The 14,443-nt window shown below is 35.5% G+C and overlaps 1 protein-coding gene across 6 annotated transcripts in view; it reads right to left on the bottom strand.

The window, feature by feature from the left end:
* Positions 1–5,786: 5,786 nt before the first annotated feature.
* Positions 5,787–14,443, bottom strand: part of FAT1 (FAT atypical cadherin 1) — a 129,787-nt gene continuing 121,130 nt past the window's right edge. For 4 of the 6 annotated variants that reach the window (XM_032223993.1, XM_032223992.1, XM_032223995.1 and 1 more), the window contains exon 27: positions 5,787–7,431. In XM_032223993.1, coding sequence (XP_032079884.1) covers positions 6,818–7,431 — 614 coding nt within the window. In that variant the 3' untranslated portion in view covers positions 5,787–6,817. Of the gene's footprint in view, positions 7,432–9,976; positions 10,013–14,443 lie in introns of all 6 variants that reach the window. The other 2 variants (XM_032223997.1, XM_032223996.1) reach the window with 2 other exon arrangements.

Genomic DNA, 14,443 nt, shown 5'->3' with positions numbered 1-14,443 from the left:
TTTTAGTCAAATAGGTAAGGAAAGGGAGGAGTGGTTGGGAAGGGAGGGAAGAAAAAAATACTGATTCTGTATAGAATGCTCAAAAACTTCCTTTGAGTACAGTATTTGCTTTGCATGAGGAATGAGCAGAGAAAGACCTCTGCTTTGGGGAAGAAAAAAAAAAACAGCAAAGAAGAGTCCAAATGTCTTAGTTAGTAAAAATAAGTAAAAATCAGATCCTGTATGTTTATGCAACATTGCTTATGAATCTACCAAAAGATGCAGATGACCTTTCCTGATTGTGAGATGCAATGCAGATTTTCCATATGATCTCAGAACACAACAGGATGGTCCTGTCTGAAACTGGGACCCTTTCCATCCCATCTCTCAGGAACCTGCTTGATTTTTTCAGTTGAGATATTGCCAGCAGAATAATATTAAGCTTATAGGGATCATGAATTGGTACCCGAATAATGCTATAAACCAGTATTTTCCACCTTTGTAAACTTTAAGGTGTTTGGACTTCAAGCTCAAAAGGTTGAAAAACATTGCTGTAAAGTAAACAGTCTAAAAAAATAGACAGGGAAATTAGTAAACAGTGTAAAAAAATAGCAGGGAAATTACTCATTTTCCCCTTTCAGAGAAAGCTGATTGTGTTTATTTTTTAAAGGTGTGTAAATTCAATTTATGTGCAAAACATGTTTACATTGTTCAAACAGCCTTAACAAATGCTAACCAAATTGTCCATAGAGCTAACCCCCTCACTCTCATTTTGGTGTTTAGCTGGAAAAGAAAGAGTAATGTCTTATGTGAAAGTTCAATATATAATTATTTGGCTATTTAGAGATCTGCCCCATTCCTCTTTTCCAAAGAGAAAAAAATAGAATTTATCAATCATAATGCACTGATCCTTAACCATTTGGTGATTATGTCATTTTGAAGTCCTTGACACCAAATAATGAAAGGTGCTGCACTGAGCTATAAAAAGGGAGAAAAGACAATCATAATCATGAAGCACAAGCTGAATAACAAACAAATGGAAAAAGCAGGAAGTGATAGACATGTAAAAAAAAACAACCTCTAAGAAGATGCAGCAGTTTCCTATGGTGGCATGCCATTTGCTAAGAGAGGGAAAAACTGTGCTAAAAATAGCATCCAGTGATCTTACACGTGCCTTATGCTACAAGGAAAATTTCTCTGATTTGTACTGATCACAGATTCAGAGGAACAGCGCATTAGAAAGTGAAGGGAAAGGATGATGCATCACTATACTAAGCCAGTTTTTGTCAATCAAGCTATTCTTGCACAAAAACATACTTATTAAAATCTTTCAAAAATAAAAAAAAGTATCCAGGATTTCTTCTAATGTCATGTTAATTCAGACTGGTGTTCAACTATTATATCTGAAAGATGATGGTCTGTTTAAAACAATCCCCCCATTCAAATGCGGATCACAATTTTGTGCAATGCCCAACTTCTCCAACGCTAATCCTAGCTGTCCTAGCTTCAATGCTGTCCCTACATTCCTGGAAAACTTGGGAGAAAATTTCCTCTGTCCTGAATATATGCATGTGACACATTTGCATATATGTTTATGTATCTGCGTATGCTGAGTTGCCACAGTTACATCAAAAGACAGCTTGGCTAGAATTATCTCCTTCCAAATTTATATTGCTTTTATTGTACATTGCCCAGTCACCCTCATGAGATAAGCAACTATATAAAGGTGACAAATAAATATTAATTGAAATAATTACTAATTTAAAATAAATTACCTTTAACATAAAGTAGCTTATTTATAAAGTTAATTGATTTCCTGATGGCATATAATGCATATAATTTCCTACTGGCATATAATACACAAATCAGTCTCAGACACATGCAGTAGAAAAACAAAAAAGACAGAGGAGACAAGGGAATAACATCAAAGGGAAGGAAAGTGAGGGAAAATGAAAGGAAGAACAAAACTAGATGGAAATGATACACAAATGTGTAATTAAGCAGAGGGCGAAAAAAGAGGAAGTCCCACTTATGCATTACCAAAATCTATCCTTCTCTAAAAGATAAAAATATGTTAGAAGAGACTTTGTGTGTATGTGTTTGTGTGTGTGGGGGACTCCTTGACAAGGGGTGTCACTACTTTCGTTAAGGCAAGCATGGTGCTTGATACAGCTCTAATTAATGTAATAAAATAAATAACTCAATAATGTCAAGAATTTGATATAAAATTAAGGAAATGTAAAATGTTTTAGTCCAGAAATCATTTGGAAGTTTGGAACAATGCCACTCCATCTTAGGTTGATTCAGTTTTGAAGGGTTGGGGGCGGGGGAGGCGCTCAGTGAGGTAAAACCAGCAGATCGAAACAGAAGCAGATTCTTTTAAACGAGATGGCTCCAACTAGTTGTAGATCCCTGAAATCACTGCCATATTCTAATGTTTTCCAACTAAACTTTTTTCCTCCTTTATGCCTTTCACTCTATAGTTTTTCATCTTTCTAGTTTGTAAGCCTTAGCTTACTTAATTAAAGTAAGTATATTCATATACTACTGTGAAGAATATAATGCTATGTGTGGCCCTTACTCATAACAACATAAAACTGCTTACCTCAATACAATTCAGGAAAATGTGGCTCTTTATCTATCCTCAGTTTATGAAAAACAGGCATGCATAGAGTTTGAGAGGCCTGCAAAGTGCTCCTGGGGGCTGGGTGAGGGCAGGAAACGAGCAAACAACGGCCCATTTTTTGCAAAAAAGGGCATGCATATTCTTTGGGAGCCTTGTAGAGTGCTCCTCGGGTGGGGTGGGGGACCAAATGGGCAAAACAACAGCCCCATTTTTGCCCCACCAGCCCCCAGGAACACTTTGCAGGTCTCCCAAAGCCTATGCATGTTCATTTTTGCGAAGGGGGCAGGGTTTCGGGAGGCCAAAAATGCTGTATTCAGTGTACAAGACGTACTCAGATTTTCACCCTTTTTTGGCGGGGGGATGCGTCTTATGCTCCAAAAAATACGGTAGTTCAGAGGTGTCAAACTCCTGCCCCCTGGGCCAGATGCGTTATGCGCTGGTCACTCCCACACCATTCAGTGAAGGCAAAAAAAGTCTCAAGTCACGCCACCATGATGAAGTGAGTTTTATATCCCTGGTATAGTTCTTTCGTTTCATTTGGGAGCATGGATCAAATCTCCGTGTGTATTTTATTTTTATGTGATCACTGCTTACTTTCCAGTTTTGCATGCATTTTAATGAATAAGCATTCAGGTAATCAAGACATGTTTCATTACCTTCCCTTTTAAACACAGGTATCTATTTTTTATATAGTAAATGTCACCAACATAAACATTGCTGATGGGTAACATCATCCCCAATTCCCTCCTCTCCCCTTTGATTTTCCTTTAATCAAAATATCTAAAGACTATGGAGAAGCAGTATTCATTAGCAATGAGCCAAAAATGGCTTGTGTGTTTGAAAGAAAATCCTTATTCAACTTGAACAAGAAATTGCCTGTTTAGGGAAAATCTTAGGAAGTTCTTGACTTCAAATAATTTTGGAAGAGTTGTCCTTGTTTTGTGAAATCATTACACATTAATTTGAAGCCTCTTTAGCTTTCTGCAGTTCAATTAAATTACAAAGAGGCTATGAATGAACTCATTTTAGAAGCTGTTTCTTATCAGGGATTAAGGTAACCACATATAGTGCAGGTAAATAACAACATACTTAAGAACACTATCTTAAAACATTGTCAAAAAGTTCTAAAGTATTTCTATGAGAATTAGAGAAAAAATAAGTCTTTCACACGGAAATACATTTTGGTGCAATATTAATCCATTCTTTCTGCTTTCCTTTTCTTCCTTTGTTCCTTCATTTAACCACTTTTGCTTTTCAATGTTGGCTGAGGAATTCTGGGAAAGAGAGCCCCTGAGGTTGAAAAACACTGTTGTAGAGTTCAAGTGGGCAATTTTCTCCACATGGTGTTTCACCAGGTGTAAAAAGCAGGTCTTTGCAGTGGAAATTGTATTATGCCCTATTATTGAAATGCCACTTTAGTGGATGCCATTTTTTTTTTCTAAATGTTAAATGTTTTATTCATTTTCATTTTCAATTTTGTACATTCACTTATATACGGGATATTTGCAATAATAATAATATAATAGTAAGGAAAAAAAAAAAAACCCAACCTAAACACAACTCATAAACCCAACCTATCGCTTTCATACACCCCTTCTTCTCCCCCTCCAACTTTCCTTTCTCCCTCCAACGATCACCCCTCCTACTTCCCTTTCCCCTCCTATCTTCCTTTCTCGCCTTCCTCACCCTCCTTCCCCTCTCATCCTCCTTACATTCCCCTCTTCCTCCCTCCTTACTTCTCCCTCTTCCTTTCCTCTACTTCTCACTATGGTGCATTTCTCTATTCCTTACGCCAAAAAGAAAAAAGAAAGGAAAAAAGCAATAAGAAAAAAAAGAGAAAAATAAAAAGAAAAGATAAGGAACAACAGTATACAAGTGTATTCTTCTTATTCTATATATTGAAACTATATCTCCACCCACCCACCCACCCCCAATGAACCCCCCTCCCTAACCCCCTCCGACTTCCCAGGTCACACACCCGGCACAGTTCAGTACCATTCACCTTCAAAATATCTTATTAACAATAATAATGAAAATAAAATAAAAAAAACACTCCGAAAAAGAAAAAAAACAAAAACAAAAAAGTAAATAAAAAAAAATTGAAAAATCTTTTGCATTATGCTCAGCCTCCCATCATTCTTAAAATTTAAACAGTGTGAATCATTCCATTTATATTTTGTCCTCGTCCCTTACTTCTTTGATATTTACCCCCATCTTCCTGTAGACTCTCCAGATAGCCTTTCTTAACCTTATATTCAAATATTAGTTTATACAAAAATCAATTTATCTTCATACTTTCGCTACTCATCTTCCTATCCTTCGTTTCACGTCTCCATTCCTCCCAAGCCCAAATTGCATAAGATTAGGATCTCGCTCTTCACTTTAAAATCCTGAGCTTTTTATGTTATACTTCAGACATGTAAATTCGTAAAATGTGTGCCCAAAATCCATACCAGTTCGTTCAATCCCAAGATCCCTTCATCAATATCCCGCTTAGTGGATGCCATTTTTGATGTAACTACAAATTTCTATAAAAACAAGAAAATGTTCCTGTTTGTATTATAAACCTGTTATGTGTATTTAATATTTGAACAGGAAAGCTTATTGCAAATTCTTCCTTGGCAATTTCTCTGCCAATTTCACAGCACTTGTCAAAATCACTGACCTCATAAGATTTTATTTACTAGATTTATTTACTCTCAGAAGAGTAAAATTGAATAACAGAAAGCAGCATTTCTCCAAGGCTAATCATCAAATTTTCTCAGTGATGCTAAATCTCTTTGAAAGTATGTTCTCATATTGGGCTTTTTCTTACATACATATAATCCTGATTCTATGATCACAATTGGGACCAGAGCATCCATCAGAAATTTCTGCCAACAGTAAGAATAATCACATAACAATTTTTAGCAAGTAACTTGCAAGTCTTCCATTCTGTGTATTTGTACTATAACACATTGCAATGTAACAGGCAATATGTGAATATTCATAAGTATAGATTTATCTATCAAGGATGGATCTGATTTTTAAATGAGTAAGCTCCTACTGCCACCTAGTGGATTGATTGCACACAACTAAAACTTAGCTGCACCAAGCATCCTTTACACTTTTTATATCTATGAATCTATACTACATATAGATTTGCAAATTTATATATTAAAATAGAGTAAACAAAGCTAGAGTATTTTATTAATAATTTATTATCTGTAAGAAAGACTGGCTAATGGTAGATTTCAGTAAAAACCTTTACAAGACTGCTGCATCACAAATATACAGACACTATAAAAACTGTGCTGTGATTTTGGTTCTAAACAGGAATGCAGTGGGCTCCAACACACTTCTCAGGAAAAGAAATAATGGATACTGTTCCAGAATACAAAACTTGTGTAAGACACTGCTGTTTTTTTTGTCCAGAAAATATCAGAGATGTTTTACAACTGGAAATTATGTACAGTTGAAAATGCATGAGTTATTACACTGAAATATATAAGTGATAACACTGAATTTCTGTGAAAACACGTATAAATACAGTAAACCTTTGATTTAATGAACTAATAAGGGAAGTGTTTCTGTTACAGCATTCTTTGTGTTGTGCAAAATCTGAATCTGATTTTCCAACTGCACAGTGTATAGGATTCTATAAGTATGTATATGGAAGTTATGCACTGTATGGGTCAATTATACCCTCTGCATTGTAAGCTAAATAAAGAACTGTTTAAATCAAGGGTTTACTGTAAAGTGATTCCTGAATATAATGCAGCCCAGGGTTTAATGGCACACAGAAACACCACTAAATCAGTGGAAATCAAATTATCTACAAAATCTAGGTAAAATTACCAAAATCAAAACTGTACATAAAATTTACAAAAATATAAGAAAAATGATTTACTTCTGAATGATATAAATACATTTATCATGCTAAAATGAGGAAGTGGTATGTGTTTTTTTTCCTGTTTCTAACATAGACAATGTAAGTATAAAAAAAAATACACAGGAGACCTGTGATTAATGAAACTGCAGGACAGGGGGGAAAAAAAGAGAAATTAGTTAATATGAGCTGCATATTCCATTGCAGCCATGCCAGTTTTAGTTCACTGAAATAATAGCGCTCAAGCATTGCCAGGGGGGGGAAAAAGCTCTCCAAGATTTTCTACAATCCTTTTTCTTTTTAGTTCATTAGCATCCAGGCACTTTTTTTTTTGAGGAAGAGTATCAGACTTCTGTGTGCTGTTGAGGATCAAGTGGAGGGATGATCACATCTTCAAAATGGCTGTCGTCCCCACTTTCATAGTCACTCATCATTACCTCAGACTCCATTTCGCAGCATGCTGACATATCGGAGCATGAAGCTGTGGAAGCGTACGCAGAAATGGACATGTTGTCTACAGGGTCTCTGTTATAGCCTACAGTGTAAGGAGCAAAAGTTTCTTGGAAATTTGTAGGGATTCCATTTATTGTGTTCTGAGGTTCTGAAACGTCTGAAGGATAGTGATGGGGAAGATACTGGTTGAGATTGAATCTTTGCCTGCTCCCTACCGAAGACCCTAAGCTACCTACAGCAGATACGTCCCTGGATTGCTGTATGGATTCAAACTGATCATTGTATTCCGGTGGCAAGGGTGGGAGATCATCAGGAACAGGGAAATCATCTGGTGGAGGTGGAAAGTCACTTTCAATGTCATAACCTCCAGCATAATAGTCAGCATCAATCGAATTTGGATCTGTGTACAGAGGTGCCGCCTCTTCAACAATTTCATAATTTGGATATTCTTGTATGCCAGGCAGTTGAACATTTGGCATCCAGTCAGAAGTATCCCAGTGATAGCCTGGAGAGTAGAAATAAAGAAAGATTGAATATCTTGTTCCTGATCTATCATGAAGACTGAAAAACCAAAACAAATGCATCAAGAGCAACTCTGCCAACCAGGATTAGAGAATACAAATAACTGGAGCAATTTGCCTGCAATGGTTAACAAAGACATCAATGGTTAACAAAGACATTCAGTGTTACAACCACAAGTTCACAAAGTGCCATGCAGTATATAGTTTATTATCCAAGGCTGAGCTATCTTAATTTCAACATATCTTATTATGCAAAGTTGTGAAAAGATGTAGTTGACTTCCTTATACAAGGGCACAGCACAATGGTGTCCAACCTTGGCAACTTAAAGATTGGTGAAATTCAACTCCCAGAATTACCCAGCTAGCTGTGCAGTTCTGGAAGTAGACGTCCACAGGTCTTTAAATTGCCAAGGTTGAACCCTCACACAATATCATTCTTTGGGTAAAAGAATGCAACCATCAGTGACATGCAGTCAGGGGAGGCAGAGCCTCACCACTGTCATCATGAAAAGAAAAAAAAATGTAAAAGGAAAAAGGCTGAGCTAGTTGCTGCCAGAGTCACAGTGGATGCCTCTGCTTAGTGCTTAACTGTTTAAAAAAGCCTCTAAAAAGTACCCTCTACAGGAGGCGGCAGGAGAACCACGTGCCTCACCTAGTCTGACTTTATGATCACTCGAGCAGAGTTAAGCAAGGGTTAAAAGCTGAAAATTTCCTTATGTAGATGAGGCACATGGTTCTCTTGCCTCCTCCTGTAGATGGTGTTTTTTAAGAGGCTTTTTTAAACAGTTAAGCAGAGTCACCCATGGGGACTCTGGCAGCAACTAGCCCAGCCTGACCTCAGCAGCTCTTGCCTTTTTCCTTTTACATTTTTACATTTTCATGATGGCAGGCAAGAGCAGAATTGAAATCCTCTGTGAAACAGCTGGAAAAGGTATGTGGGTTGGAGGGAGGAATTCAAAATTAATCCTCCTGGTGCAACTTTGTGTGTATATGTGTATGTGTGTGTGTGTGTGTGTGTTTGTTTCTTCACTCAAACAAACTCTCTCTCAATTTGAGAGAGAGTTTGTTTGAGTGAAGAGAGGGAAGGGGGTAGGAGAGGCAGGGAGGGCAGCCCACCAGCTTTCTTTTTCTGTGTCTGCGGCAGCCTGCCAGCAGAGGCGGGTCTTTTGCCTGCCTCTGCTGGCAGGCTGCCACTTTCTTTTGCCCACCTCTGTGTCTGTGGCAACTGCGAACACAGAGGCAGGCAGCTCAGGTGGGCTGCCACTTTCTTTTGCAGGCATTCTCTCCTGTCCCCTGACACCCCACTGTCTAAAGAGCTTTCTTTCTTTCGCCCGCCTGTCAGACTCAGGCAGGCGAAAGAAAGAAAGCGCTTTAGACAGTGGGAGGTCGAGGGAGAGGACTGCCTCACCAGCCATAAACCTCACCGCACGTCACTGGCAACTGTCAATTACCAGATGCATGGCAGCCACTTACTAAAAGCACTTTCTTTGCACGTAATGCTTATACTCCATTATTCTGATTTGGGTTTATACAGAAATAAGGGCTTAGTAGTATTTCCTTCTCAGTGAAAATATATGGGATTGCAGGATTTGTCTATTACAATTAATGGAAATTAGAATTTTGGGGAGGGATCAATTCCTGACTTCAATGCTTTTGAAAAAGGATTTTTTTTATCCATTTTTAGCAAACTGACTGATATTGCTTTTCTAGTGTAAAATATGCAGTAATTGTTCAAACTGTGAATTTCCCCATTTGTAATGTAAAATTGAAAAAGTTATTTTGATATATAGCAATAGCACTTAGATTTATATACCGCTTCCCAGTGTTTTATAGCCCTCTCTAAGCAGTTTAGAGTCAGCCTATTGTCCCCAATAATCTGGGTCCTCATTTTAACCACCTTGGAAGGATGGAAGTCTGAGTCAATCTTGAGTTGCTCAGAACTGAACTCCTGGAGTGAATGGTGAGTTAGCCTTGCAATATTGGATCCTAACTACTGCGCCACCATGATTTAGGAATAAGCATAGTATGTAAATGATACAGAAACAAGTTTCTTTTTGTTCTGTATTGGGACCAATAAATTTAGGATCGGATTTTTTAAAAATCAAAAATTTTAATGGTTAATATTACTGTTACTAATATTATCAATGACCAATTAGCTCTTTAACCGAAAGTATAAAATAAAATTGTATACCTGATTTTTAAAATGTATTAGTAACAGCATTCAGACAGTCACATGTCAAAACAAATATTAAGCTAAACATGCACAAATTTGAAAACTGCTTTGTGTTGTAGAACAAATATAAAATAAAATATGCTGAAAATAAAGGTGAACTGATTATAAAAACATTGTAGTGTTGCAAAAAATAACATTTCTCCAATTCATGATAAATTCTAAAAAGGTGTATTTTAAAACATTGCAATAAAGTGTATGAATTACAACACAAATACACACTAAGCAACCAATTAAAGTCAAGTTAGTGTTGTGGACATTTAAATGAGTATCACTGAACATCTACATGCAGAAATCACCTCTTGAATTGCCCAGGTCAGGAACAGCAAAAGACTCTTTAGAAGACAAGTGAAAAAGAGGAGGAAAATGCACAGTTGATTAGTTCCAAAACTCTTAATGGCCCCAAATCCTGCATGATGTCATGGTAATGGCACACAAATTCATGTTCATTTTTATCTATTATAGTTATGGAACTATGTAGCTAAAGACTGAAATCCGTGAAGGAACATTAGGTTAGTAGGTAGATGATAACAACATTCATCAAATATCCTTATAAAAAGGGCTTCTGAAAGTAACCTCAGTTTCAAAAGGCGATTCTGTATCTCCATCAAATTTTAGGTGCACAAAATTAGTTATGTGCCTCCTTGGATTTAATAAAAGTGCTGATTATGAACCTAACAAACTTCCAAATCATCAGGGATATCCTTATGTTCTTCTTAGTTATGAAGACAATCAACAACACCTTTTCGTATGTGGTTCTTAAGCTGTGGAATGTATACCATAGGTAGGAGAGTTGGATCCCATTGTCCCAAAATTTGGGAAATTGGTAAAAGCATTTTTGGTCAAGCTTTTAGCTGTTAATTACTGATTTAATTACCGATTTCACATGGATTTTAATTTGTTGAAGCTTATATTTTGTACCTTTACTGTTGCAAGATAGCTTAATGGTCAAATAGATAGGAAGATGTGATTCAAATCCAAAATACTTAAACAACAAGAAAAAATATCTGAGACCTAGGCCATTTTTGAAAAGTATAAATCTTGATCTTGTTTGGTTTATTTTAATCACCCACTGATCTTATATCGCTACTATGACTGATATGAGGATTACTGATTATTTTTTTATAAAATAAAAACATTTTTAGTCTGAAGGTTGGTAAATATGTCTTACTAACTGGACCCACTTCATCTTATTTACTTTTCTAGGACCCTGCTTATTGTGGCTACATAATCTATTCTAACCATGTTCAGGAGCCACCAGGTAGATATTGACGCAGTCCTTAGGCTCTTTTTCCTTTAAAAAAGTGTTTATGTGTACATTATTGTAAGACATGGGTTTTCCTCAGCCTTCTGATTCTGTTACTTGTAGATGGAAGTATTTATAAGATGGGCATGTTTGTGGACAATGGTTTTGTAGCATTTAGATAATTTGTGTGATTTTATGTAACATAACTCCCCTAAATTTTAAGGAACAAAGACCATCCATTACTCCTCCTGTATATTTCTATATATTAAAAATATAATTAACATAATTATTTTCTTGTTATTGCTGGAATAATTGTCTTTTTGGTCAATTATCATTCTGCCCTAATTCTGCTATGTTTGGAATAGATTTCCTTATCTCTTGTCCTGTTGTCTTGCCTAGAATTCTGAGAATTGTGTAATACATCTGGAGAACACTACAGGAGTTTGCTGTGTTCAAATAGCCAATATAGATTCATAGAATTCAGTCCTATTATATAGTCATCTTACACTAACCTGAATGCCAAGAGAAGTAAGAAGATCTGAAATAATAGTTGTTCTAACACACTAATTTTAAACAGCTCCTACACTGCAAACTATTCTGTCTTCCCAACTAATTGGATACACTTGTATGCATAAAAATAAATTAAAGTAATTTTATCAGTATGGGATGAAATCTATATGCAGAATGGTGAATATTTGAAGATTATTCCATTTAGATTATGCCTTTCATGTAAGTAAAGAATAAATGTATACAAAATGGAAAGAATTCTGACAAAGAACTGAATTGAATATGAACGGAAATGAATATGTATATTACTATTTGTTATTCAAAATGAATGCAGCCATTTAATAACATTCTCACCAATATTATTATAGAAGTGGGGGCAAAGAGATTGCTTTATTCGGAGGAATCCTTCATTGCTGAATACTTGAGCTGAAATATAAATCAGTGTCTTGCTGTTTCATAATTTGTACTTTTTATCAGTACAATAAACTGTTGATCTATTCTACTATTGACACCAATGTATTCCAACCTGATTCCCTTAAGATGTATTTAGACATTATGAACATCTCAGCTAGAAATTCCTGCAATCAGAGTTCTAATTTATCAGGAGATTTTCCATGGTGGATGAAGATGCATTAGTAGACAAACTTTAACAGTTATCCTTCTGAGTGGATGTGAACTTTTGGAAAATCAAGTCAGAATAATACAGGGCTACATTAGACATCTTATTTAGTCTCATAAATAAATCATATATAGTCTCATACATAAATCATATAAAGATGTCTATTTTAAAAATAACTACCAATATATACAGCACACATTGTCAAATCTACACATTACTAATAATAAAGCAAATATTGCACATTATATTCCAATGTTTCCATGTTAAAATACGGGACATGCAGTTTTCTACACAGGCAATAAATAAAAATGAAAACTATATACCTTCTTTTCCCACCGAGTCAACAACAGCATTGACAAGGTGTATTACAGTCACTAGGGAAGCTTGTAAAAAGTATGGAAGGAGTAAGTTAAAAAAGAAACCTATGATTAGCAACCATTTCAAATAGCACATAACATTATGTCAACATGAACTAATGTAAGACTTATATATTTTATAAAAATTACATGCAAAGTAAAGCTTGAAACAATTGTCTATGCACACCCGCACAAAACATACATCTCCCTGCCACACAAACAGATTAGCACTAGCATTGCAACATTTTGATTATATAGAAATATTGAAGTGAGGTACAGTCTCTAGTAGAATGAAAACATTTTCAACCTGCAAAGATCAACAATCAATCCTATCCACGTGAATGGCTTACAAAGGTTACCAAAACTCAAAATGGATTGCAAAGAGAAACATGCACATACATTTTAACAATCATTTATACTCATTCACTCTTCTTTTCATACTTGTGAATACATTGTCAAACACAAATGCAATACAGCAATTATAAATTGCACACATGAATAGTTACTTTTCAGCAAACAGAAGTGGGTTCAAGCCTTTCACTATTGCCCTAATCTTTTTGGAGAAAAGCATCAATTTACCAGGATATGCATCATCAAGAAATTCCTACACTGCATCTGGGCTCTATTTGTTTTGAATTATGTCTGAATTAGGTCACTATCAAGTTGCAGGAAACACCTTTAGATTTACTGATACAAGAAAGTGAGTTTTAAAAAGTGTGAGGAATGCCCGTCATAGCAATTAACTCCAAATAAATTCTGTTTTATGTCTATGTGTATCCCCAGTGGCTTGCCACCTGCGTATCTACAAGCACCCATTTATTAGGGAAATAAATTCAATCCAGTACATAATCCATCTTTTGTGCAGACAAGATGTAGAGAAACAGATGTCCTAGCAAGTATTACATGAAAGTTAGAGTGACACCTGGAAAACTGACAGGTAAAAAGGCAGTAGTATGGATAGAAAGCAAGGAGATGGGGAAGAATATTTTACAAAATCTTTTGAAAAATACTGGGACAAGGCAGAGTCTGTGGGTTTTTCTACCCCAGAGTAAAATTGAGGTTGCTTTTAATAGGTTAAGGCAGGAATTTTATAGGAACTAGTTCAGAATAAACACAAGCAATGGCTGAAAGACAATTAGGATTCATGTTAGTGGAAATAGAGGTGGAACAAGGAAGCATAAAAGTGGAACAGTATTTCAGAGAGGTTTAATTACATTTTTGAATTGTGCTTTTAAATTTCCTTTTGCATTTTATTTTGTTAGCTGCTCCAAGCATCGTTAATTGGGTGTAAAGTGGAATACAAAATGAGATGAAGTTGACACTATTGAAAAAGGAAGTCTGTTACTAGTAGTAGTAGGACGTAAAAGAAACCACAGCGTGAAAGTTAAACTACGGAGGGTAGGAGAAGCTTTGATAGAAGCAGCCAAATTGCTAGCTCTATTTCTCTGTTTCCACAGAACCCTTTCATCTACAGTCTGCAATTATGATATTTGTCATTGCTCTTTTCTTATCATGCTGCATTATATTAACTTATTTGGAAACAGCATTCCGATTTACAGAAATAAAGAATAATTTCTATAGATAAGATTATTTTTTCTGAGAAAAAACAGAAGCACATTTTGAAATTTCTTCAACTTTACAAAAAGTATTATCTACTAAGAAACACACACACACACACACACACTTCATTAAAGCAAGAAAACAATAAAATTTACTTTTTTAAAGTAATAAAAGGAAGTTTTAAGATGTATCATTTTTATCAGAAAAATGTGTTTTAATATATTAATTAAAATTTGCAAAAATGTTTTTAAAATAGTAGGATTTGTGGTAAAATACTTAAGGTTAAGTCAAATTTGAAAAATAAAAACAAATTTTCAGGATAGATTGGATGGTTCATGCAACTTTCAGAATGTTTTCCTGTTATGATTATAGTCTGATTTTATTAAGTGGAATATTTATGCCATGATAAAGACTAAAGGGATATTTAGTCTTTATCATGGCATAAAGCAGATTGCAAAACATTTATAACAAAGCCCCA

The sequence above is a fragment of the Thamnophis elegans genome, chromosome 9, assembly GCF_009769535.1.
Source record: "Thamnophis elegans isolate rThaEle1 chromosome 9, rThaEle1.pri, whole genome shotgun sequence".
In the NCBI taxonomy this organism is placed as follows: Eukaryota; Metazoa; Chordata; class Lepidosauria; order Squamata; family Colubridae; genus Thamnophis; species Thamnophis elegans.
This window is presented reverse-complemented; position numbering and strand designations above follow the sequence as displayed.